This window comes from Urocampus carinirostris, chromosome 7 (genome assembly GCF_059441175.1).
Source record: "Urocampus carinirostris isolate Australia breed hairy pipefish chromosome 7, RoL_Ucar_1.0, whole genome shotgun sequence".
NCBI lineage: Eukaryota > Metazoa > Chordata > Actinopteri > Syngnathiformes > Syngnathidae > Urocampus > Urocampus carinirostris.
In genome coordinates, this window is record NC_142355.1 from 4063426 (window position 1) to 4089593 (window position 26168).

Here is a 26168-nt window from a genome sequence, read left to right on the forward strand (position 1 = left end):
TGATCCATCTATCTATCTATCTATCTATCTAGACATCTATCTATCTAGACATCTATCTATCTCTATATCTACCTTGGTCATATCCCTCAAGATGGGTGACTGACAGCAAGACAAACACATAAATAACAAAGAAAATAAAAGGGAAAAAATAGCCAAAAAAAACACACAAAAAATTTTTGGACCATGGCCAACCCAATTGCCCAATCACCCAAAAAAGTTAGGCACCTCGGCAACTAAGTTGGTCATGCTTTTGTCCTTCCAAATGAAACGGGACACCAGAAAGCGGCCATGTCACTCGGGTCAGGGTGACACAACACACTCTTTTGTTCAACAGCAGGGCCCGACAGCTTTCACTGGTTTACCCCTGCCGCATCATACAGTTGCCCTGCCCATCCCTTAGAACGCGCCCAAACATCCCACTATCCTTTCACAACACCTCTCCACTCATTCCTATCACCAACAAAAAAATTGATGAACATTATTCTTAATATTTAATGCATCTATTCAGCAATTCTCTCTAAAATAGATGTCTTTTCAGTATTTATTCGTGCAAAATGTGCATTCTTTTTAACCTAAGAATGATCTCAAAGTTTGGGTGTGCATTATACAGTCGGTTTTACCGTATTTGTGTGATGATCTATCTGTCAAGACAAAGCGATTCCATACCTGTCAACCTGTAAGTTTTTGCCGTACAAAGTACGTTTATTATGCATTTTAAGACGTGTACGACGTACGAGAAAATCTGTACGAAAAAACACAAATTTGTCAATGATGGGTACCATCCGGTATACAACGACAATCAGAAAATAAAAAAATGTATTATTCTACTTAATTATCTTTGGATGTATTTTTTCCTTCGACAGTGAACGTCCAAGCGACTTCATTTTTGAACTTTTTTTATGATAAACCTCATTCATGTCGAGCAACTCAGTGTCTCACAACAAAATGTTCATTAACAATACATAAGATATAACAAAACACAATATAACATGTTAAACTACATAAATAAACACTTTTAAAAAAAAAATACCATGTGCCCAGTTGAAATCGAGATATCAGTTAAAACCATCTCAACAATCCATTCAAGAAACAGAACCAAGAGTCGAAGCAGCCATTTTGAGCGAATTCCTTTGATTAAACAGATGGAGTGTCATTCAAGACGTCAAGAGGAGAAGAAAAAAACAACTTTACAGATGATTAAGGAGGTTCTTGCAATTGGCGAGTCAAGAACATGTCAAGTTAGAAGCCGGGAAGTGAAAAGAAGTCAAGTCCGGACAGCTCAACTGAATGATGGACGATTGCCACTCAAAGAATCATGTCGCCCTTTAAGTGTTTGCTATATATTTACCGACTTTCACTCACTTACAGTACCGAGACAAACAGATGCTTGGCCCGGTGGATATACGATAATGAATCGAATCGATATCCACCGAAGGGATATTCATCACCGATGTTCCCTGTAATTTTCCAGGGGTCTGAGCGTTCACACAAAGTCGGTGAGCAACGCTTGAAACAACAGTGAGCAACGGCAATCCCAAGTGTGGCAACTAAGTCATTAGCAAACATGGCCAAAACTTGACATCAAGTTACATTTTGCTGAGTTTCCGGCAATGCAAATATATTTTTCTCTTTTGAATGAATTGACGAATGTACTATTGCAAAGGTTGTACGGCCTACAAACGTCATTTGTTTTTACAATTCTTTTACAAGATTTCCATTTCTTTTATTCCTGGTATCTTTTGCATAATACTAACATTTTTGGGGGCTTATTGAGCCGGTTGCACGATACAAAACGGTATTTATTTACATTTTTTCGTGGAAGTACAATGTTGGCAACAAGATTAACTTGGGATAATTGGAAATGATTTGAATGCAACACAAACTTTTTCTTCTTTTTCCCTGTTTTTTTTCTATTTTTTTAATTCCTTTAAAAAGATCTCATTGTGTTTATTTTTTCCTAGCTGTAACTTTTTTCATTTTTTTCTCTTTTTCCTTTTTTTTCCTTTGTTTCTTTTCTTTTTTTCTCTTCTGTTTGTTTCTTTTTTTCTCAGCTTTTCACTACTTTTTCATTTTGGTATTTTTTTCTTTTTTGTTTTATTCCCCCCTTCTTTTAAGTCATTTTGTGCATCATTTTACATATTATTTGGTCATATAGGGATGAAAGAAGCAAAAACAACCTGAAGAGCCGTTTGGGACCCGAAAGAGCTGGTTCTCTTTAGTGAGCCGAGCCGAAGAAGCCGGTTCTCGAAAAACTCTACTGACTTTACTCAACTTCGTTCTACTTCGACCTTCAAAATACCGCATTTAGAACACAGCATCAGGGGAACCCGTGTATTTTTACCTTCATGCACTGTAACTTTGACTTAATTCGCTTCTTAAATAGCAATTTCGAGCCCTGATTTTTGTGAGCTGGCAAGATTGTCTTGTGCACGGAAAAGCTCTGAGTAGTGCGCAATTGTGCACACACGCAGCTTAGAGGGAACATTGGTCATCACTGCTACATATTTCACGTTAGCACGATGAATGCGCGATGATTGCCGAAGCTGTGGCGGCAGGATATCTCAAGTGTTGAAAAAATTCAAGGGGGCGCCTCCTTCGGCAGGAAATCCAAGTAGGTGGCTTTGGTGCTACTTGCTTGTTTTAAGACTACACAAGATACACATCGATATGTGACATACCTGCTTGGAAGCCTTCCAGGGAGAGATGTGACCTACGGAGACAAAAAACAGGAACATTAGCAAATCATCAGGGTTTCAACGATTGGTCGGAGTTGTCGACAAAAATCGGTCATCGAAATGTTCTACAATGAACTCAATTGGCTACCATTCTCGTCAGGCACGTTTTCCCTAAAGAGGCATCTTACAGCGTTATAATCTCGGCTGGGAGTTGCTCATGTGCTATACTGTCTCTCTAGACGAAATCCATGGCCAGGAGGATTAAAGTGGTTCTGCAAAACCAAAGTGGGGAAACAAAATATTGAACTCCAAGAACCTTTACTTAAGGGTGTACTCACTTTGGTTACCAGGGGTTTAGCTACTAATGGCCACGGTATATTTTGAGTTTTTTTTAAGGGAAAAAAGAAATGACACTGCTATATAAGCTTCATTCAGTGTTTGGGAGCATTCTGGCCTTGATACGGTGAATGAAAATATTCCTTGCAAAATCAGAAAAGCAGACCTCGGTATCCTGGCAGTACCTTGGTAACGCATGAACATTTAGAGAGAACAGTCGGACAGCTGGATTTGAAAAATGGACGTCGGACCTACATGGCTGACCCGCTAACCACCCATCAGCTGTGATTCTCTAACATCCATCCATCCATTATCTGCACTGCTTATCCTCAGTAGGGTCGCGGGGGTGCTGGAGCTTATCCCAGCTATCTTCGAGCAGTCGGTAGGGGACACCTTGAACCGGTTGCCAGAAAGTCACAGGGCACACAGAGACAGACAACTCACTCGCTCATTCACGCCCAGGGACAATTTGGACCGGAAAATTAACCTGACATGCCTGGAGGAAACCCACGCAGACACGGGGAGAACATGCAAACTCCCCACAGGGAGGCCAGTAGCAGGGTTTAAGCACTCATTCACTGTGATTCTCTTTCATACATGTATCATACCTGTCAACCTGTACGTTTTTGCCGTACAAAGTACGTTTATTTTAAATTTTAAGACGTGTACAACGTACAAGAAAATCTGTTCGGAAAAACGCAAATTACGTAAACAACGACTCTCACGAAACGGCAAAACAAACAAGTCAAACGAGTTCGCCACGGTAGCCTCTATCTCGGTATCGTTTTTTTCGTTGCAAACAAAGCAAGCGGTTTGATGCTACTGTGCGCATGCGTCTGCCGCCTGGGGATTTCCCATCATGCATCATTCGGTCAAAAAATCGGAGTTGGAACGCCGGTAATGCGTGAATGCGTACGCTAGGGTGCAATGCTGAGCGGCGTATGGGTGTAGATGACTCTTTTCGTGACCAACTGTTATCGCGTGCGGACGTGCTTCGTTTTGCTTTCGCTTTTAATATAGGTGTACGTGTCATGGTCACCGTGGCGACCGGTCTGCCCCGCCCCCTGGTCACCAGCTGAAGCAGATCAGCTAATTGCGTGGCTGCTATTTAAGGTTGGGTTGTGGGTCAAAGGGTATGAAGAGAGAAAGAGAAAAGAGAGAAAAGGAAAAAAGGAAGTTAGAGCAAAAGAGGTTAAAAGACATAGAGAGAGAAAGAGACAAAGCGCAACAAAGGAAGAGAAAAAGAGAGCCAGAGAGTGAAAGAGACAGAGTGGGAGAAAAGGGGTGAAAAAGAGAGAGAGAGAGAGAGAAATAAATACGAACTGCGTCTCCTGACATTCCGCCTTGAAAGCCAGCCAATAGAGAGACACATGCCAAGCAACGAGTGATGTGTCTCTAGCGAACGAAACGGCACTATGAGCCGACTCTCGGAATTGAACGACAGGAGCCGATTCCCTTCGAGACGTTTACTTTTGGTAAATGGTAAATGGTTTGCATTTTATATAGCGCTTTTCAAGTCAATGAAGACCTCTCAAAGCGCTTTACAATGTGCTTCACACTTACCCATTCACACACACATTCACACACCAATAGCGGCCATGCAGCCATGCAAGGCGCCTACCTGCTTATTGAGGGCATTAGGGATTCAGTGTCTTGCCCAAGGACACTTTGACATTTGACACAAAGGAGCCGGGAATCGAACCTGCAATCTCTTGATCTCAAGACGAGCGCTCTACCTGGAGCAGGGGTGTCAAACTCATTTTAACCCGGGGGCCACACGATAGAACAAACATTCTGTCAGGGGCCGGACTAGTAGATTAAAGAGAAAGAAAAAGAGAGATAAAGAAATAAGAGAAAGAGTGAGGGAAAAGGAGAGAAGGCGGGACAGAGAAAGAGAAAGAGGGAGAGAGCGTGAGAAACAAAAGAGATAAAAAGAGAAGTCTTGAGAGAGGGGGAAAGAAAGGGAGAGGAAGAAAGAAATCCAAAGAGAAATAGAAAGACAGAAAGAGAGAAAAGAGAAAAGAAAGCGCAAAGAGTAAGAAGAGAGAAAGAGAAAAGAGAGAAAAGGAAAAAAGGAAATTAGAGCAAAATAAGTTAAAAAGACACAAAGAGAGAAAGAGACAAAGAGCAACAAAGGAAGAGGAAAAGAGAGACATGGAGAGTGAAAGAGACAAAGACAGAGAGTGGGAGAAAAGGGGTGGAAAAGAGAGAGAAAGAGAGAGAGAGAGAGAGAGAGCATGAGAGAGAAAGAGAGAGAGAGAGAGAGAGAGAGAGAGAGAGAGAGAGAGAATTAATACAAGTACAGTGTCTTTGTGAGAGGCACTTTGGCAACATCAAGTCGACATATTTCAACCTGCAGCTTGTTTTTCTCTTGCGCTTCTCTGAGAGTTGTCTCGCGGGCCGGATTCAATCCCTTAGCGGGCCCGATCCGGCCCGCGGGCCGCCTGTTTGACACCTGTGGTGTAGAAAATGCATTAGGCCTCGGAGAGCCAAGTTCAATTTTGCATTTCTCTGTTTCAAAGTTATTTGCGGCTCCCTAATGCGAAACACGGTTGCATTTGTTCTCAACATCATTTCATCATGAGCTGCGAGCGAACCGACTGGAGAAAAAAAACGGGATACTGTACTACATGTGAGCGTAGGAAATGGGGAGTGCTCAAGTTCTCATTTTCACGGCTCCCGTGCGTCATGACAAAATCAAAGGAGGCGAGCGAACGAGGATTCATGCTGGGACTGAAATACATGCGCTGAGCACATGCTGGAGATGTGCTACATACAAAGGCTTTCTAATGTCAACACGGCTGCAACTTAATACCCACAAACCGAGAATCCCACAGCATAGCGCTATTCAAAATGATTGAAATCATGGGCGTCATCAACCCAAAAAACCCTAAAAAATTAAGTCATTTTCATCTCATCTCTCATCAGCTACACCGCTTATACTCAGTAGGGTCGCGGGGGTGCTGGAGCCCATCCCAGCAATCATCGGGCAGTGGACAGGGGACACCCTGAACTGGTTGCCAGCCAATCGCAGGGCACACACAGGGACTGACAACTCACTCGCTCATTCATAACTAGGGACAATTTGGACCGGCCAATCCACCTGAAATGCATGTTTTTGGAATGTGGGAGGAAACCGGAGTGCCCGGAGGAAACCCACGCAAGCACGGGGAGAACATACAAACTCTGCACAGGAAGTCTGGAGCTGGATTTGAACCCACGCAGGAGGTTCCCAAGACATGAACTTTGACGCACATGCGCTAACCACTGCGCCGCCGTGCTTCCCCCATTTTCAAATCCATATTTGATAAAAAACAGGATATGCTTAAATGCAATGAAAAGTCAAGTCAAGTCATTTTTATTTGTATAGCCCTTAATCACAAAGAATCTCAAAGGGCTGCACAGGTTATTGCACAGACTATTATTTCAGACTATTATGACACCATCCCCTGATCTGGAACCAACATGAGGGCAAGGAAAAACTAAAAAACCTCAACATGAGGAAAATGAAGAAACCTTGAGAAGGGACCGCGCATGTGGTATCCCCCTTTAGGATTACCAGACAGCAAAGGATTCAGATTCAGATTCAGATTTCAGATTCAGATTTACTTTATTGTCATTCGTGTACACGTGTATACAGAACGAAATGTCGATACATCTGACCCGCACAGGTTCTTTGAACGTCAGCCGGGATAGATAAGATTAACCATGTCTTCGTCAGAATTTTAGCGCAGCAGTTCGTCATCTCGCGGTTCGATGCCACTTCCAGTTGTTAAATGGTCCAGTTTATTGTCCAGAGAGCGAACGTTGGAGAATGGATGGGAGAGGCGTTTTGCAGGGTTTAGCCTTTAGCCTAGCTGTTAGCACGGCCCGACAACCTCGCTTTCTCGTCCGGCGGTCACGCCGCTGTCTTGCCACTCTGCTTCGCTGCTTTGTAGGCCGCTGGGTCTCGTTGACATAGCAGTCCGTGGCTAATAAACACTCCCGAGTGGTCGTAGCACCAAGCGCTTTATGTCTGGATGATCGCATATCCAGCCAAAAAAAAAAAAACTGCTATCGTATTTTAATCTGCAGTTCGAGCCGACTTTGTGCGCCGTCAAAACTGAGTCGAAGACTGGATCTTATGGCCGACGTGTAAAAAAACCGTTGCGAGCCGATGCAGCCGCAGCCGAACAGGGGCGCCGCCATGAATGGATGTTGCAATTACAAATAATACAGAGCTATTGTCCAGGAAAAGTATAGGTTATTCATATGCTCTAGAGTAGAAATGTGTTTTAAGCTTAGATTTAAACATTTCCACTGAGGTTGCAGATCGGATCTCAGGGGGAAGAGCATTCCACAGCACCGGTGCCCGGATTGAGAACGCTCTCAAACCTTGGCTCTTGGGATCACCAGTAGACCGATAAAAAATGAAAAGAGTAAACAAAACAAATATATGAACAATGCAGCGTCAGAAATACTGGCTTGAAATGGTTCAGTCCATTCGATTCGTAACTGGTTTTGCCCTAATGACAATGCTACATTGAACCAGTTACTGTATTTTCCGCACTATAAGGCGCACCTAAAAGTCTTAATTTTTTTTCAAAAGCTGACCATGCGCCTTATAATACAGTGCGCCTTATATATGGCTCAACATTAAATCACAAGGTCTCGCAACTTACGCAACAGCCGCCGCCTCGATTTTCCCCCGAACGTGGAGTAGTCCGCGGTGTATGCTGGGATTTATATACCGGCGTTTCATTGGCTAACCAATGTGTCAATCATCCGTTAAATCGATCGCTATTGGCTGAAGTTATTCGGAGCCTCGGATTGGCTAGAGGGCCGAAACAAACCCTGCAATTGGCCGAAAAAGATGTGTCAATCATCCGTTAAATCGATCCCTATTGGCTGAAGTTATTCGGAGCCTCGGATTGGCTAGAGGGCCGAAACAAACCCTGCAATTGGCCGAAAAAGATGTGTCAATCATCCGTTAAATCGATCCCTATTGGCTGAAGTTATTCGGAGCCTCGGATTGGCTAGAGGGCCGAAACAAACCCTGCAATTGGCCGAAAAAGATGTGTCAATCATCCGTTAAATCGATCGCTATTGGCTGAAGTTATTCGGAGCCTCGGATTGGCTAGAGGGCCAAAACAAACCCTGCAATTGGCCGAAAAAGATGTGTCAATCATCCGTTAAATCGATCACTTTTGGCTGAAGTTATTCGGAGCCTCGGATTGGCTAGAGCGCCAAAACAAACCCTGCAATTGGCCGAAAAAGATGTGTCAATCATCCGTTAAATCGATCGCTATTGGCTGAAGTTATTCGGAGCCTCGGATTGGCTAGATGGCCAAAACAAACCCTGCAATTGGCCGAGTTTAGCATTGGCGTAGCAAGCTTAGCAAGCTTGCTAAAGTACACCATAAAGAAACATGTTTTATTAGTCTGTATTCGCAAATAATTTACTCTCCTGGATTTACTTCACTCACGGTTGTAAGAAGACCATGATTGCGTATCAGTATTGAACGTGAGAACTTAGGTGAGCTATGCGGCTTTATATTTTCCCGGTATCAACGATCTTGATGTTGCTGTGATGAGTTGAGTGAATGAAACTCAATTCCAAGTGTTTATTGTCACATGCACAGTAATGTTGCGAGCGAAAAAGAAAATAGAAACTCAGGAATGGTTGGCATTTCTTGAATCCCAAGACTTTAACCTTCCGAATGATATTTGAAACGATGCATTTGAGTGACATCGTACGGACACCGCATCCGCACGTGTCTACGACACGTATTTGCTTCTTTGCAAGCTTTGGGAATGTTAAGGGGGTAATCAGTTGGACTGAATCATCTGACTGTTTTGTCCACGTTCCCATTGAAGCGCCTTATAACCCGGTGCGCCTTATGTATGGAAAATATAGGACCAAAAACTATTTTTGGGGGGTGCGCCCTATAACCCGGTGCGCCCTATAGTGCGGAAAATACGGTACTTAAATCCCCTCTATGAAAGTACGCATCTGTCTGTCTCTGCTTAGGTGCTTTTAGGGTTAGGAACATTATTTTTTTCTGTAACGTATGTGCAGTGTATATAGCTCTAGCCTCACATAGACTGTATATATTTTTAATCCACTTAAACAAACTGAGTACACAAACTTACCAGGACAGAGATTTGTAATTCGTTATTAATTGGATGGACTTCAATGATTCGATTGAATGGTTGTTAAAGTTACTTCAGCGTTTTTTTTCGCTATGTACCTTTTTACTATTACTCAAGTAATTATTTGGATGACTACTTTTGACTTATTATTGAGTCATAATGTTGTGAAAGTACAGTACTTTTACTTGAGTAAATCTGTTGGCTATTCTACCCACCTCTGGATGGGAGGATGAAAACATACCAAAGGGACATGGTTTTTCATCTAGCGCAAGGGTGTCAAACTCATTTGAACTCGGGGGCCACACGATAGAACAAACATTCTCTCGGGGGCCGGACTAGTAGATTAAAAAGAAAGAAAAAGAGAGTTAAAGAAATAAGAGAAAGAGGGAGGGAAAAGGACAGAGGGCGGGACAAAGAAAGAAAAAGAGAGAGAGAAAGAGAGCGTGAGAAACAAAAGATAAAAAGTCGTGAGAGAGGGGGAAAAGAAAGGGAGGAGAAGAAAGAAATTCAAAGAGAAATAGAAGGACAGAAGGAGAGAAAAGAAAGCGCAAAGGGTATGAATAAAGAAAGAGAAAAGAGAGAAAAGGGAAAAAAGGAAGTTAGAGCAAAAGAGGTTAAAAGACACAGAGAGAAAGAGACAAAGATCAACAAAGGAAGAGAAAAAGAGAGACATGGAGAGTGAAAGAGACAGAGACAGAGAGGGTGGAAAAGAGAGAGAGAGAGAGAGAGAGAGAGAGAGAGAGAGAAATACAAGTACAGTGTCTTTGTTCGAGGCAAGAGGCTTTAGCAACATCAAGTTGACAAATTTCAACCTGCAGCTTGTTTTTCTCTTGCGCTTCTCTGAGTGTTGTCTCGCGGGCCGGATTCAATCCCTTAGCGGGCCTGATCTGGCCCGCGGGCCGCCTGTTTGGCACCTGTGATCTAGCGCTTAATAGTGGTAAAAACTGAATTCATTACATACAAAAAAATATTTATTTGCAAAATACATAAACTATCATATTGCAGGTTGAGATATTTGTACATACCATGAGCGTCTCCTAGAGGGAGCTGATATAATTGTCCGGCATCTTGCTGCTAAGGATACCCCCCGAAACCAAAACCTGGCAACAGGCTAAGCAAAAACAAATGTCGAGAAAAATGGCGTGGTTTGGTCACTTTGAATCTCTGTAGTTTGTATTCGTCCTTGTGCTTTGTAGCAATCGTTATAGTGGTAATAAGCAATTTGGGGATTCCGTTTCAAACATTTTTGGAGGAGGTGTGTTGAGATTGAAAAATAAATCAATCAAGAACAGTTGAGAAACTCAAATTAGAACTGTTACAAGTAAAAGGTTATATGTGCTAAATAGCGCCCTCTAACGGGAGTAAGAAATCGAGAGAAAGCCTCAATGGAATTTTAATGGCTTATTCCACGGGTGTCAAACAGGCGTCCCGCGGGCCAGATCAGTCCCGCTAAGAGATTGAATTTGGCCCGCGAGACAACAACCAGAGAAGCACAAGAGAAAAACAAGCTGCAGGTTGAAATATGGCCACTTGATGTTGCCAAAGCTAGGTGCCTCTCACAGAGACACTGTATTTATTTCTCTCTCTCTCTCTTTCATGCTCTCTCTCTCTCTTTCTCTCTCATGCTCTCTCTCTCTCTTTCTCTCTCTTCTCCACCCCTTGTCTCCCACTCTCTGTCTCTGTCTCTTTCACTCTCCGTGTCTCTCTTTTCCTCTTCCTTTGTTGCTCTTTGTCTCTTTCTCTCTTTGTGTCTTTTTAACTTATTTTGCTCTAATTTCCTTTTTTCCTTTTCTCTCTTTTCTCTTTCTCTCTTCTTACTCTTTGCGCTTTCTTTTCTCTTTTCTCTCTTTCTGTCTTTCTATTTCTCTTTGGATTTCTTTCTTCCTCTCCCTTTCTTTCCCCCTCTCTCAAGACTTCTCTTTTGTTTCTCACGCTCTCTCCCTCTTTCTCTTTCTCTGTCCCGCCTTCTCTCCTTTTCCCTCACTCTTTCTCTTATTTCTTTATCTCTCTTTTTCTTTGTCTTTAATCTACTAGTCCGGCCCCCGACAGAATGTTTGTTCTATCATGTGGCCCCCGGGTTAAAATGAGTTTGACACCCCTGCTCCAGGTAGAGCGCTCGTCTTGGGATCAAGAGATTGCAGGTTCGATTCCCGGCTCCTTTGTGTCAAATGTCAAAGTGTCCTTGGGCAAGACACTGAATCCCTAATGCCCTCAATAAGCAGGTAGGCGCCTTGCATGGCTGCATGGCCGCTATTGGTGTGTGAATGTGTGTGTGAATGGGTAAGTGTGAAGCACATTGTAAAGCGCTTTGGGAGGTCTTCATAGACTTAAAAAGCGCTGTATAAAATGCAAACCATTTACCATTTACCAAAAGTAAACGTCTCGAAGGGAATCGGCTCCTGTCGTTCAATTCCGAGAGTCGGCTCATAGTGCCGTTTCGTTCGCTAGTGACACATCACTCGTTGCTTGGCATGTGTCTCTCTATTGGCTGGCTTTCAAGGCGGAATGTCAGGAGACGCAGTTCGGCATAAGACTGGAAGAGCGCCCGACGCCGCAAAGCCCGAAGGACTCGTGCGGTGCCTGTCTGACACCTTGTCTGGGTTTCAGTAATGGCCGCTGCGCACTCGTTGCCTCCATTCCGTCTGCAAATATTCATGCTAAGGCGATACTGGCAGTTTTGGTATCGAACTGAACCAGGCAAATACAGCAAGCGTGGCCCGTTAGATGGCCCGCCGTTTCTGAGTACAGTGGAACCTGGGTTTTCGAACGCCTCTCAGTTCCTACAAATCGGAGTCCGACCAAAAATTATGAGAAATTCTAGCTTCGCTGTTCGGTCATAAAATCGGAGTTCGAACGCCGGTAATGCGTGAGTGCGTACGCTAGGGGGCGATGCTGAGCGGCGTATGCGTGTAGATCGCTGTTTTTGTGACTAACTGCTATCGCGTGCGGACGTGCTTCGTTTTGCTTTCGCTTTTAAAATAAGTGTACCAAGTGTTTTAGCCCCTAATTATGCCTCCGAAGAAAGTCAGTGCAAGCAGCAAAGTTGCTACAGCTGAAAAAAGAAAAGTAGTGCGTACAACTATTGCATTTAAGAAAGAAATAAGAGCAAAATATGAAGGAGGTGTGCTAGTGTCTGATCTTGCTAGTGAATACCCCACTGTCCACCTGCGTCTTCTGCTGACCACCACAAAGGTAAGAAATCCTATTCATAATTCTTTTCTTTATCCTTTTTTTTTATTTTTACACGTTCATTTTATCGTAATCTTTCATGGGGAAGATTACGATAACGCGGACGTACGATTAGCCTGGGTTAGCTTTATATTTACGTTGAACATTCAAGGTAAACATTCAGGGTGTTGGAACGGAGCCCCCTTTCCAATGAACCGCTCACCACTTGTTGTGGAGACTCGAGTGCTAAATGACTTGACTCTAAGGGATTGAATCTGGCCTCCGAGACAACACTCAGAGAAGCGCAAGAGAAAAATGAGCTGCAGGTTGAAATATGTTAACTTGATGTTGCCAAAGAAAGGTGCCTCGAACAAAGACACTGTACTTGTATTTCTTTCTTTCTTTCTCTCTCTCTCTCTCTCTCAACAGCGAGAGAAGCGCAAGAGGAAAATGAGCTGTAGTTTTAAATATTTCCACCGGATGTCAACAAAGCCAGTTAACACTTGCAAAACAATTGTGGTAGTGTTTCTCCATTTGATTTCTTTATTTCTCCCTCTTTTTCTTTCTCCTGTTCACTCTCTTTATCTCTCTTTTTCTCTATTTCTCTCTCACTCTCTAACTCTTTCTTTTTCTATGTCTTGCTCTCTTTCTATTTTCTCTCCCTAATTTACTTTAATTCTCTTTCTTTCTATTTTTCTCGTTCTTTCTCAACCTCTTTCTTTCCCTTTTTTGACCCCTCTCTCTTTCTCTCTCGGCCCACGAGACAACACTCAGAGAAGCGCAAGAGAAAAAAAAGCTGCAGGTTGAAATATGTAAACTTGATGTAGCCAAAGCCAGGTGCCTCGAACAAAGACACTGTACTTGTATTTATTTATTTCTCTCTCTCTCTCTCTCTCTCTCTCTCTCTCTCTCTCTCTCTCTCTCTCTCTCTCTTTCTTTCTCAACCTCTTTTGCTCTAACTTCCTTTTTTCCTTTTCTCTCTTTTATCTTTCTCTCTTCATACCCTTCACACTTTCTTTTCTCTTTTCTCTCCTTCTGTCTTTCTATTTCTCTTTGGATTTCTTTCTTCCTCTCCCTTTCTTTTCCCCCTCTCTCGCGACTTTTTATCTTTTGTTTCTCACGCTCTCTCCCTCTCTCTCTTTTTCTTTCTTTGTCCCGCCCTCTCTCCTTTTCCCTCCCTCTTTCTCTTATTTCTTTATCTCTCTTTTTCTTTCTCTTGAATCTACTAGTCCGGCCCCTGACAGAATGTTTGTTCTATCGTGTGGCCCCCGAGTTCAAATGAGTTTGACACCCCTGCTGTAAACCTAAAATCGCCCCTGTTTAAATGTATTTATTTTTTATTTTCATACTTGAGAAGCAAACTGGCATACACAGTGAACTTTATATGATTTTAGCTGCTATACACTCACGTGGCTTCAGTTTTAAAACCGTGAAATTGAATTTGACACAGCTGCTCGAAAAGACCCGGTTGTCCTTTTCCGTAAAGAGAGCGCCGAGTGACACATGCAGTCCAGTCAAAACACTTTCTGGTGTGCGCCGCTGATAGTTCTTCAGGGGCTTTTTCTTCTCTCGTTTGATACCTATACTTATGACCAGTGTTCCCTCTAAGCTGCGCGCAAAAATCAGGGCTCAAAATGACTCATTAAGAAGCCACTTAAGTCAAAGTTACAGTGCATGATGGTAAAAATACACGGGTTCCCCTGACGTTGTGTCCTAAATGCGGTATTTTGAAGTCGAGTCAAAGGAGAACGAAGTTGAGTAAAGTCAGTAGAGTTTGTCGAGAACCGGCTTCTTTGGCTCGGCTCACTAAAAGTAACCGGCTCTTTCGGGTCCTAAACGGCTCTTCGGGTTGTTTTTGCTTCTTTCATCCCGACATGACCAAATATGATGTAAAATTATGCACAAAATGACTTAAAGGAAGAGGGGAACAGAAGAAAAAAGAAAAAAATACCGAAATGAAAAAGGAGTGAAAAGCCGAGAAAAAAGAAACAAAAGGAAGTGAAAAAAAAGCCAGAAAAAAAGAAAAGAAAGAAACGTAGGAAAAAAGTAAATAGAGAACAACAATAAAAAGGAACAGCTCGGAAAAAATAAACACAATGAAAGGAATTTAATAAAAAAGTAGAAAAAAAAACACGGAAAAAAGAAGAAAAAGTTTGTGTTGCATTCAAATCATTTCCAATTGTATCAAGTGAATCTTGTTGCCAACATTGTACTTCCACAAAAAAACTGTGATTAAGTACAGTTATGTACCGTGCAACCGACTAAATAAGCCCCCCAAAATGTTAATATTATTCGACAAAATATGTCAGGAATAAAAAGAAATGGATATCTTGTGAAAGAATTGTAAAAACAAACGACGTATGTAGGCCGTACAACCTTTGCAATAATACATTAGTCAATTCATTCAAAAGAGAAAAATAATTTTGCATTGCTGGAAACTCAGCAAAATGTAACTTGATGTCAAGTTTTGGACATGTTTGATAATGACTTAGTTGCCACACTGGGGATTGCTGTTGCTCACTGTTGTTTCAAGCGTTGCTCACCGACTTTGTGTGAACGCTCAGACTACAGTGGTGCAGTGGTTAGCGCGTGTGCGGCACAGTTCTAAGGTCTCGGGAACCTCCTACGTGGGTTCAAATCCAGCTACCGGACTTCCTGTGCGGAGTTTGTATGTTCTCCCCGTGCTTGCGTGGGTTTCCTCCGGGCACTCCGGTTTCCTCCCACATTCCAAAGACATGCATTTCAGGTGGATTGGCTGGTCCAAATTGTCCCTAGGTGTGAATGAGCGAGTGAGTTGTCTGTCCCTGTGTGCCCTGCGATTGGCTGGCAACCAGTTCAGAGTGTCCCCTGCCCACTGCCCGATGATTGCTGGGATGGGCTCCAGATAGATGGATAGATGTCTAGATAGATAGATAGATGGATAGATGTCTAGAGAGATAGATGTCTAGAGAGATAGATGTCTAGAGAGATAGATAGATGTCTATAGAGATAGATGCCTAGATAGATAGATGTCTAGATTGATAGATGTCTAGATAGATAGACCCTACTGAGGATAAGCGGTGCAGCTAATGAGACATTGGTGTCCCACTTCAAGTGACAGATTGTGACTGTGAACGCCAATAGAAAATTCTTCGGGTTTTGAGATTCAAGAATGCTATGAAAACACTTGAAACACTCGACGTAGACATCCATTTCATTCCTTGCCTTAAGTAAAGAGGATTGGATCTAAAAGCAAGGTCACAGAACCCCGAGGCAACACTGCGCCAATATATTGAGTTATGAGCTCAGTAAACAAACAAATTAAAGCTTTCAAATCAAGGTGAAGTATGGCTGCAACATATCGTATCGTCAAAATCCAAAAGGATTATGTTAAAACACTCTAACATTTTTTAAAAGCTTTCATTTGACTATTTTCTTGTTTATTGTAAATATACCGTAAATTCCGGACTATAAGCCGCGACTTTTTTCCCAAATGTTCAGCCCTGCGGCTTATTCAGTAAAGAGGCTAATTTATGGAATTTTTCCAATGGCCGCCAGCGGCGCTCGAGTACAAAAGGTAAGATTTAGACCGGTGGAATATATGCGTCGAGGAAGACTGCAACTTCTAAGTTTAAGCATACATTGTCTGTAAAGTTGAGGTACGTTCCGATAATGAGGGAACGTAATGAGGGTGTATTTATTTTAGAGATTTATTCTGTTATGTGTTCTACGGACCAATCAAAAAGAAGGGGCGGAGCAAACGCGGGCTGATGGGAATTGGGGTAAAGCTGAGTTACCGGTAGATCTGTCTGTTGTCGCAGCAGACAATAGTGGATATATATTTTTTTCCACACCCTTAACTTTGGAAATATACATTTTGTTTCCTTGGATTACTTTCAACGGGACCCAGACTTTACAAGTCTGCATCATACTTTAATTACGGTATCATTTTCTGTTTATGATGCCAACTGTGGATCTAGAATTGTATACCATCTATGTAGTTATTCGCAATGATCGCAGCAAGGCTTTAGGGCTAGGACCTTAGCTTGGCCTTTTGGCTGAGAGTAAGTGTCCCGGCTCCTAGGCTTTGTAGCGTATTATGAACTGACCGATAACGGATAATGGATAATGAATAACGAAGATAGAACAATAACCCTTAAAAACCCCCCTACAATAGTGGAACTGACAGCCTGGTCTGGGTTAATCTAGTGATTGTGTCACAAGTTTTAATGCGGGCGCACGCGGCTTATACATGTATGCGGCTCGTGTAAGAACAAAAGTAGCAATTCACCCAAAAAGTGGTGGGTGCGGCTTATAATCAGGTGCACTCTATAATCCGGAATTTACGGTGAACTAGCTCAAGGGGGAGAGTTCGATTATTCAATGATCACGATATTTACGAGCAAAAAGGAACGGTATCGGATCCAACCGATACTACCATCAATGTTCCCTCTAAGCTGCATATGTGCGCGATTGCGCACTACCCAGAGCTTTTCCGCGCACAAGAATATCTAGCCGGCTCACAAAAATCAGGGCTCCAAATTGCTAATTAAGAAGCGAATTAAGTGCATGAAGGTTAAAATACAAGGGTTCCCCTGACGTTGTGTTCTAAATGCGGTATTTTGAAGTCAATGTCGAAGTAGACCGAAGTTGAGTAAAGTCAGTAGAGTTTTTCGAGAACCGGCTACTTCGGCTCGGCTCACTAAAAAGAACCGGCTCTTTCGGGTCCCAAACGGCTCTTCAGGTTGTTTTTGCTTCTTTAATCCCTACACGACCAAATATTATGTAAAATTGAGCACAAAATGTCTTAAAGGAAGGGGGAATAGAACAAAAAAGAAAAAAATACCAAAATGAAAAAGTAGTGAAAAGTTGAGAAAAAAAAGAAACAAAAGGTAAAGAAAAAAGAAAGAAAAAATCAGAAAAAAAGAAAAGAAAGAAACAAAGGAAAAAAGTAAATAGAGAACAAAAAGAAAAAAAGTAGCAGCTAGGAAAAAATAAACAGATTTTTTTTAAAGGAATTATTTTTTTTTTTTAGAAAAAAACAGGGAAAAATAAGAAAAAGTCTGTGTCGCATTCAAATAATTTCCAATTATACCAATTCAATCTTGTTGCCAACATTGTAGGAGGAAAACTAAGCCTACTTACAACAAAGTCAGTTAGTTCTTTGTTCCTTTTTGTCTCCTTATCCTCACTGTAAATGTGGAACTGGAGTCGTCCAATTTCGTTGTCACAGCATATCCCATGTTGTCACAAAGACAATAAAGGCATATTCTATTCTATTCTATTCTACTTCCACTAAAAAATGTGAATCATTACAGTTGTGTATCGTGCAACCGACTAAATAAGCCCCCAAAAATGTTAGTGCTATGCGAAAAAAGATACCAGGAAAAAAAATAGAAAGAGAATAGAAATCTTGTGAAAGAATTGTACAACCTTTGCAATAATACATGAGTCAATTCATTCAAAAGTGAAAAATAATTTTGCATTGCCGGAAACTCCGCAAAATGTCAAGTTTTGGACATGTTTGATAATGACTTAGTTGCCACACTAGGGATCGCTGTTGCTCACTAACCACTGCCCCAGTATATTCATTACTCTTCTAAAATCATTTCGTTTTACATGGCTTTTTTCCACCATCTTTTTCTTTTCTCTTCTTCTCTTCTTTGGTCCAGTTGTAGTCAAGGGTTCTCTGAATGCACCCTAGTGCATCGTTTTGCAAATATTGTTTTTTTTAATGGCTTTTACGTTGTGTCATTTAAAAATAAATTGGGCGAAACCAATCAAAAATACTTTTGTTTCATACCAGCGAAGGCTTCAGTATAGAGGCAGAAATGCTAATTAGTCTCTGAAGTCTTTCCTATCAATAGAGCTCCTTATTAGATGCTACGCATAACAAGCATGTAACATGTTATCTAGGTCACAGGTGTTAAACGGGCGGCCCGCGGGCCAGATCAGGCCCACCCATGGTTTGAATCCGGCCCGCCAGACAACAGTGAGAGAAGCGCAAGAGGAAAAATGAGCTGTGGTTTGAAATATTTCCACCGGATGTCACCGAAGCCGGTTAACACTTGCAAAACAATTGTGGTAGTGTTTTTCCATTTTACTTCTTTATTTATTTTTCCCTTTTTTTTATTTCTCCTGTTCACTCTCTTTATCTCTCTTTTTCTCTATTTCTCTCTCACTCTCTAACTCTTTCTTTTTCTATGTCTGCTCTTTTTCTATTTTCTCTCTCTAATTTACACTTTAATTCTCTTTCTTTCCATTTTTCTCTTTCTTTCTCAACCTCTTTCTTTCCCTTTTTCGACCTCTCTCTCTCTCTCTCTCTCGGCCCGCGAGACAACACTCAGAGAAGAACAAGAGAAAAACAAGCTGCAGGTGGAAATACGTCAACTTGATGTTGCCAAAGCCAGGTGCCTCCAACAAAGACACGGTACTTGTATTTATTTCTCTCTCTCTCTCTCTCTCTGTCTGTCTCTCTCTCTCTCTGTCTCTCCCTCTCTCTCTCTCTCTCTCTCTCTCTCTCTCTCTCTCTCTCTCTCTCTCCCACCCCTTTACTCCCACTCTCTGTCTCTTTCACTCTCCGTGTCTCTCTTTTTCTCTTTCTTTGTTGCTCTTTGTCTCTTTCTCTCTCTGTGTCTTTTTAACTTATTTTGCTCTAATTTCCTTTTTTTCCTTTTCTTTCTTTTCTCTCTCTCTCTCTCTCTCTCTCTCTCTCACACCTCACTTTATATCTTTTTCTCCTGCTGACTCTTTTTCTTTCTGTCGTTTCACTTCTCTTATTCTTTTTGTCTTTCTCTTTTTTCACTTTTTTTTTCTCTTTACTCAGTTACTCTGTCTCCCTTGTTCTCCCTATCTGTTTATCGCTCTCTCTTTCCCGCCCTCTCTTTCTCTGTCTATTTCTCCCTCTCTCTTTCTCTTAAACTTACTAGTCCGGCCGCCGTGAGATTTTTTTAAAGCATGTGTGGCCCCGAGCTAAAACCAGCTTGACACCCCTGATCTAGGTCAATGATGCTACTGCATAAGGTGCAATGCATTTCAGTGAAGTTACATAATTGAGTTTGTGTGTGGGGGCTGGATGGGGCTGAGGGACTGAAATTTCTTCTCAAAGGGCCTTACGGGTTCAAACTGGATTTGATCAATACAGGGTTTGTACACTTTGTTCATGGCCATATTCAAGGACTATTTAACCCTTCATTGACCAAGTATCATACAGGCCGCCTGGAATATTTTGATTACTCTGAGATCGATCCGCTGCAGACAAACTTGTTTCATTTGCTAACTCTCCACTCTCCTCCTCTATCAACCTTTTTGAAGGTTTTGTCGATCTATCTATCTATCTATCTATCTAGGAATCTATCTATCTAGACATACATCTCTCTAGACATATATCTATCTAGACATCTATCTCTCTAGACATCTATCTCTCTAGACATCTATCTAGACATCTATCTCTCTATCTATCTATCTATCTAGACATCTATCCATCTATCAATCTAGACATCTATCTATCTAGACATCTATCTATCTAGGCATCTATCTATCTAGACATCTATCTTCTAGACATCTATCTCTATAGACATCTATCTATCTCTCTAGACATCTATCTCTCTAGACATCTATCTCTCTAGACATCTATCTCTCTAGACATCTAACTATCTATCTAGGAATCTATCTATCTAGACATACATCTCTCTAGACATCTATCTCTCTAGACATATATCTATCTAGACATCTATCTCTCTAGACATCTATCTAAACATCTATCTCTCTATCTATCTATCTATCTATCTATCTATCTATCCATCTATCAATCTAGACATCTATCTATCTAGGCATCTATCTATCTAGACATCTATCTCTCTAGACATCTATCTCTCTCTCTAGACATCTATCTCTCTAGACATCTATCTCTCTAGACATCTATCTCTCTATCTAGACATCTATCTCTCTATCTAGACATCTATCCATCTATCAATCTAGACATCTATCTATCTAGGCATCTATCTCTCTAGACATCTCTCTAGAAATCGATCTCTCTAGACATCTATCTATCTATCTATCTATCTATCTAGACATCTATACATCTATCTCTCTAGGCATCTATCTATCTAGACATCTATACATCTATCTCTCTAGGCATCTATCTCTCTAGACATCTATACATCTATCTCTCTAGACATCTATACATCTATCTCTCTAGGCATCTATCTATCTATCTATCTATCTATCTATCTATCTATCTATCTATCTATCTATCTATCGTATTGTTTATCTGCTGGGCCTGTCCCTTTGGAGACAATAAGGGTCTGTCTGTCCATCCGTCTGATTATATACAAAATGCAGGGGCGCTCATTCCGCAGACTACCTGAGTTAATACTGGTATATCACAGGACAGTATTGAGTGCATTGTATTTGTTGGGACATATAGCAGTCGAATGCAGCATTTCATCATTGATTTCAATGATGCTTAGCAGTATGCTGGGATTTATTTACCGGCGTTTCATTGGCTAACCAATGTGTCAATTATCATTTGAATCGATCACTATTGGCTCAAGTTATTCGGAGGTCAAGGGGAGGATCCTTTTTATCATTTACAGGCTGGCATTGGCTTGAACGGCGAAACAAAGCCTGCAATTGGCCGAAAAAGATGAATGCGTATAGCACGTGGCTGACGGCATACAGAAAGCATTTTTTTACTATTTTGTATTTGTAAATATTTTATTCTCCTGGATTTACTAAACTCACGGATATAAGAGGACCATGGCTGCACATTATTGTTGAACACAACGACTTCGGTGAGCTACTCCGGCTATATATTTTCCCTGTATCTTGTTTCAGACTGAACTTGATGTTTCTGTGATAAGCGGTGCAGATAATGGATTGAATGGAGTGTCTATTTTTAAATTAAACTCAATTCCAAGTGTTTATTGTCATATGCACAGTAAAGTTGCGAGCGAAAAAGAAAATAGATACTAAGGAATGGTTATCATTTCTTGAATCCCAAGACTTTAACCTTCCGAATGATGGAACGATGCATTTGAGTGACATCGTACGGACACCGCATCCGCACGTGTTCTCGACACGTCTTTGCGTCTTTGCAAGCTTTGGGAATGTTAAGGGGGTAATAAGTTGGACTGAACTAACTGACTGTTTTGTCCACGTTCCCATTGTACCGCCTTATAATCCGGTGCGCCTTATGTATGGAAAATATAGGACCAAAAACTATTTTGGGGGGGGGGCGCCCTATAACCCAGTGCGCCTTATAGTGCGGAAAATACGGTCATTGAAAGTAATCAGGTTAAAGTAACCCTACCCAATCCTGCCCAAGACACACCACAGTGAGTGTTGCTCCGATCACCTAGGTGGTTGAGGAACCTGTGAACCGTGAACCTTGTCTTGCCATGCCACGACAAGTAGTAAAATGTATTTGAAGGCTTCTTGCGGCGGCGTTTTTGACCTTTTAATACCACGCAAGCCTGGAGGTGGACAAGTCCTCAGTCAGAGGTTACTAATTATGTCCATCGGGTGAAAACCAAAAACTGTTTTTTATTCCGGACCCTCAAGTATTGGGATGACCTTTTTTCTTTCTGGAGTTTTACTTTAGCGGCACTTCTGAAGTGACTTCAGATTATGTAGCAAAGGCATGTCAGATATCGGCTTGTGGGCCAGATGTTTTTATTTGGCCTTTCAATAATTTCCGAGAACAACCATCCATTGCTAGCGCTTTGGTTATTGCCAATGAAAATTTAGAAGAAAATCTAGCCAGCTCACAAAAATCAGGGCTCGAAATTGCTAATTAAGAAGCGAATTGAGTCAAAGTTACAGTGCATGAAGGTAAAAATACACAGGTTCCCCTGATGCTGTGTTCTAAATGCGGTATTTTGAAGTCAAGGTCGAAGTAGAACAAAGTTGAGTAAAGTCAGTAGAGTTTTTCGAAAATCGGCTTCTTCGGCTCGGCTCACTAAAAGGAACCGGCTCTTTCGGGTCCTAAACGGCTCTTCAGATTGTTTTTGCTTCTTTAATCCCAACATGACCAAATATGATGTAAAATTATGCACAAAATGATAAAGGAAGGGGGAATATAACAAAAAAGAAAAAAATACCAAAATGAAAAAGTAGTGAAAAGCTGAGAAAAAAAGAGAAAAAAAAAAGAAGGAATATTTCAGAAAAAAAACTGAAAAGAAGAAAAGAAAGAAACAAAGGAAAAAAGTAAATAGAGCACAAGAAAAAAGTAACAGCTAGGAAAAAATAAACACAATGAGATTTTTTTTTATCTGTGGTTTTAATGCATTTTAAAATGTCTTTTCTTCTATGTTTTAACTGTAATTGTGTGTTTTTCTCTTTGCCATTTCTGTAAAATGCCTTGTGTATGAATTGTGCGATACAAATAAACCTGCCTTGCCTTAGCAATTTGTTACGGTAAATGGTCTCCATTTACTACAGGGCTTTTCAAGTCAATGCAATCCACACTTACCGTATTTTCCGCACTATAAGGCGCACCGGGTTATAGGGCGCACCCCGAAAAAATAGTTTTTGGTCCTATATTTGACATACATAAGACGCACCGGATTATAAGGCGCTACAATGGGAACGTGGACAAAACAGTCAGATAGTTCAGTCCCACTTATTACCCCCTTAACATTCCCAAAGCGTGCGGATGCGGTGTCCATACCATGTCACTCAAATGCATCGTTCCATCATTCGGAAGGTTAAAGTCTTGGGATTCAAGAAATGCCAACCATTCCTTAGTTTCTATTTTCTTTTTCGCTCGCAACTTTACTGTGCATATGACAATCAACACTTGGAATTGAGTTTAATTTAAAAATAGATACTCCATTCCATCCATTATCTGCACCGCTTATCACAGAAACATCGAGTTCAGTCTGAAACAAGATACAGGGAAAATATATAGCCGGAGTAGCTCACCGAAGTCCTTGTGTCCAATAATAATGTGCAGCCATGGTCCTCTTATATCCGTGAGTTTAGTAAATCCAGGAGAATAAAATATTTACAAATACAGAAAAGTAAAAAATGCTTTCTGTATGCCGTCAACCACGTGCTATACACATTCATCTTTTTCGGCCAATTGCAGGCTTTGTTTTGCCGCTTCAGCCAATGCTAGCCTGTAAATGATTAAAAAGGATCCGCCCCTTGACCTCCGAATAACTTAAGCCAATAGTGATCGATTCAAGTGATGATTGACACATCTTTTTCGGCCAATTGCAGGCTTTGTTTTGCCGCTTCAGCCAATGCTAGCCTGTAAATGATAAAAAGGATCCGCCCCTTGACCTCCGAATAACTTTAGCCAACAGTGATCGATTCAAATGATGATTGACACATTGGTTAGCCAATGAAACGCCGGTAAATAAATCCCAGCATACACCGCGGACTTGGCGATCGGGGGAAAATCTGGTCAGTGGCTGCAAGTTAGTTGGAAGACTTTGCGACTTAATATTGATCCATAAATAAGGCGCACCGTATTATAAGGCGCATGGTCAGCTTTTGAAAAAAATAAAGGCTTTTAGGTGTGCGGAAAATACGGTACTCATTCACACATCGATAGGGAATCAGCCTGCGTCTAGGGTTTCAGTGTCTTGACCAAGGACACTTAGGAAAGTTAGAAGAGCGCAAGGAAAAAGGAGATCACCAGCTAGTACTCTGTGGACTGTTATTGGGTCAGTGAGGACACAGAGGCGGCGTCAGGATACAAGGCAATAGCGCCTTTCTGCGGCTAGGCTACATAACTCTCATAATCTACCATGCTGAGCCTGTTTTTCACCAATGCCATATCCATTACCCATGAAATGGCGTACCTGCAGCTACAACTCTTAGGAAACTGCTACATTCGGGACAGGTGTATTTTAATAATCACAAAGACCTGGCTCAATCCAAGGATACGCGCTGCCAGCATGCAGCTATCCAGCCGCTCTCTTAATCGCGTTTTTAGAAGTCCTCTAATTTTGTTGTACTTTTATATACCGTAAATTCCGGACTATAAGCCGCTACTTTTCCCCCTAACTTTCAACCCTGCGGCTTATTCAGTGATGCGGCCAATTTATGTCATTTTTCTAACGTCCGCTAGCGGCGCTCGAGTGTTGCTACCTTTAACTGCCCTGTCAAAGCTGTTATTATTATTAAAGCTGTGAAAACTCTCTCGGTGTACCGTCTTTCTTTGTAAATATGTGTAACCCATGTATAATATGTATTTGCAACTGTATATTTTTGTAATGTATTTATTTGTATTTATTTTAGACACTTATTCTGATATGATTTGCACGGGTGAATGAAAAATGAGGGGCGGAACAAACGCGGGGTGCCGAGTTTAAGTGGGGACCGCTAAAGGTGAGGGACAGACAAGGAAAGAAGAGGGGGTAAAAACTAAAGGAAAAGGAGTTGCGTGAGTAATTGTGTTCATCTGATATATTTTTCCCACCCTTACCTTTGGAAATATACACTTTTTTCCTTGGATTACTTTCAACGGGACCTGGACTCTGCAGGTCTGCATCAAACCTTAAGTACCGGTATCATTTTGCCGGCTGTGATTTTTAGACAGTGGACTTTAACGAAGGACATTTAGTTTCAATCGCCGGACTTGAAGTCGGGTTTGGGCTAATTTTGTGTTTGTGTTACATGTTTAAATGTGGGCGCATGCGGCTTATATACAGGTGAGGCTTGTGTATGTACAAAATCGGTTTTCCTCTTAAAATGTGGTGGGTGCGGCTTATAATCAGGTGCGCTCTATAGTCCGGAATTTACGGTAATGACAATAAAAACCTTATCCAGACCCTAGCTGGGGTTCCCCATGTCAATTGAGCTTGAAACCCCTGGTTTAAATATTGCTTTTTTTGCTCTGCCAATCAGAAGATGAATAAAATACCGTTGCCTCACCTGTTGCCGCTCTCTGGATGAGCAAAGTGGCTTCGGCTCCGACGGGGCACTCTTTTAGCATCTCTACCACACGGCCGTGCCCGGCTGCTGCTACTGGCTGCTGGTTTACCTCAAGGATTAGATCGCCCTCGTTCAGGCCTGATGCGGCCTGCGAGCTCGGATCCAGCACCTGGAAGCGCAAAACTTTGTTAGCCTCAGGTGGCTAAAGGTACATTTTGTGGGGAGACGAAGAAAAGAATGATACTGGCTTAATAGAATAGAATAGAATATGGCAGCACAGCGGCACAGTGGTCAGCGCATGTGCGGCACAGTTCATGTCTTGGGAACCTCCTGCGTGGGTTCAAATCCAGCTCCAGACTTCCTGTGCGGAGTTTGTATGTTCTCCCCGTGCTTGCGTGGGTTTCCTTTGGGCACTCCGGTTTCCTCCCACGTTCCAAAGACATGCATTTCAGGTGAATTGGCCGGTCCAAATCGTCCCTAGGTGCAAATGAGCGAATACCCCCGTGTGCCCTGCGATTGGCTGGCAACCAGTTCAGGGTGTCCCCTGCCCACTGCCCGATGATTGCTGGGATGGGCTCCAGCACCCCTGCGACCCTACTGAGGATAAGCGGTTGCAGCTAATGAGATGGGATGAGATGAGAATAGATTATACCTTTAAAAATAAATGTTGTTATCTGCTACCAGTGACTGAGAAAATCTGGAATAGAGGTGAAATGGGCTACATGAGACCGTTTTTTGTGTGCAAAAAAACCCCAAAAAAACAAAAAAAAAACTGAAAAACTATTATATGGCGTACGGAAGATTACGATAACACGAACGTACGATTAGCCTGGGTTAGCTTTATGTTTACGTTAAACATTCAAGGTAAACATTCAGGGTGTTGGAACGGAGCACAACATTGAGGGTGTTGGAACGGAGCCCCCCTCCAATGAACCGCTCACCACTTGTTGTGGAGACCCGGGTGCTAAATAACTTGTAAACGACCTGATT

The 26168-nt window shown here is 41.8% G+C and overlaps 1 protein-coding gene across 4 annotated transcripts in view; it reads right to left on the reverse strand.

Annotated features, from left to right (window-relative positions):
- magi2b (membrane associated guanylate kinase, WW and PDZ domain containing 2b) overlaps window positions 1-26168 on the reverse strand; it is a 260147-nt gene that overhangs the window by 33630 nt on the left and 200349 nt on the right. For all 4 annotated transcript variants that reach the window (XM_088339562.1, XM_088339565.1, XM_088339564.1 and 1 more), the window contains exons 11-12: window positions 25179-25347; window positions 2679-2710 (exon numbers count right to left, since the gene is read on the reverse strand). In XM_088339562.1, coding sequence (XP_088195688.1) covers window positions 2679-2710; window positions 25179-25347 — 201 coding nt within the window. The remainder of the gene's footprint in view (window positions 1-2678; window positions 2711-25178; window positions 25348-26168) is intronic.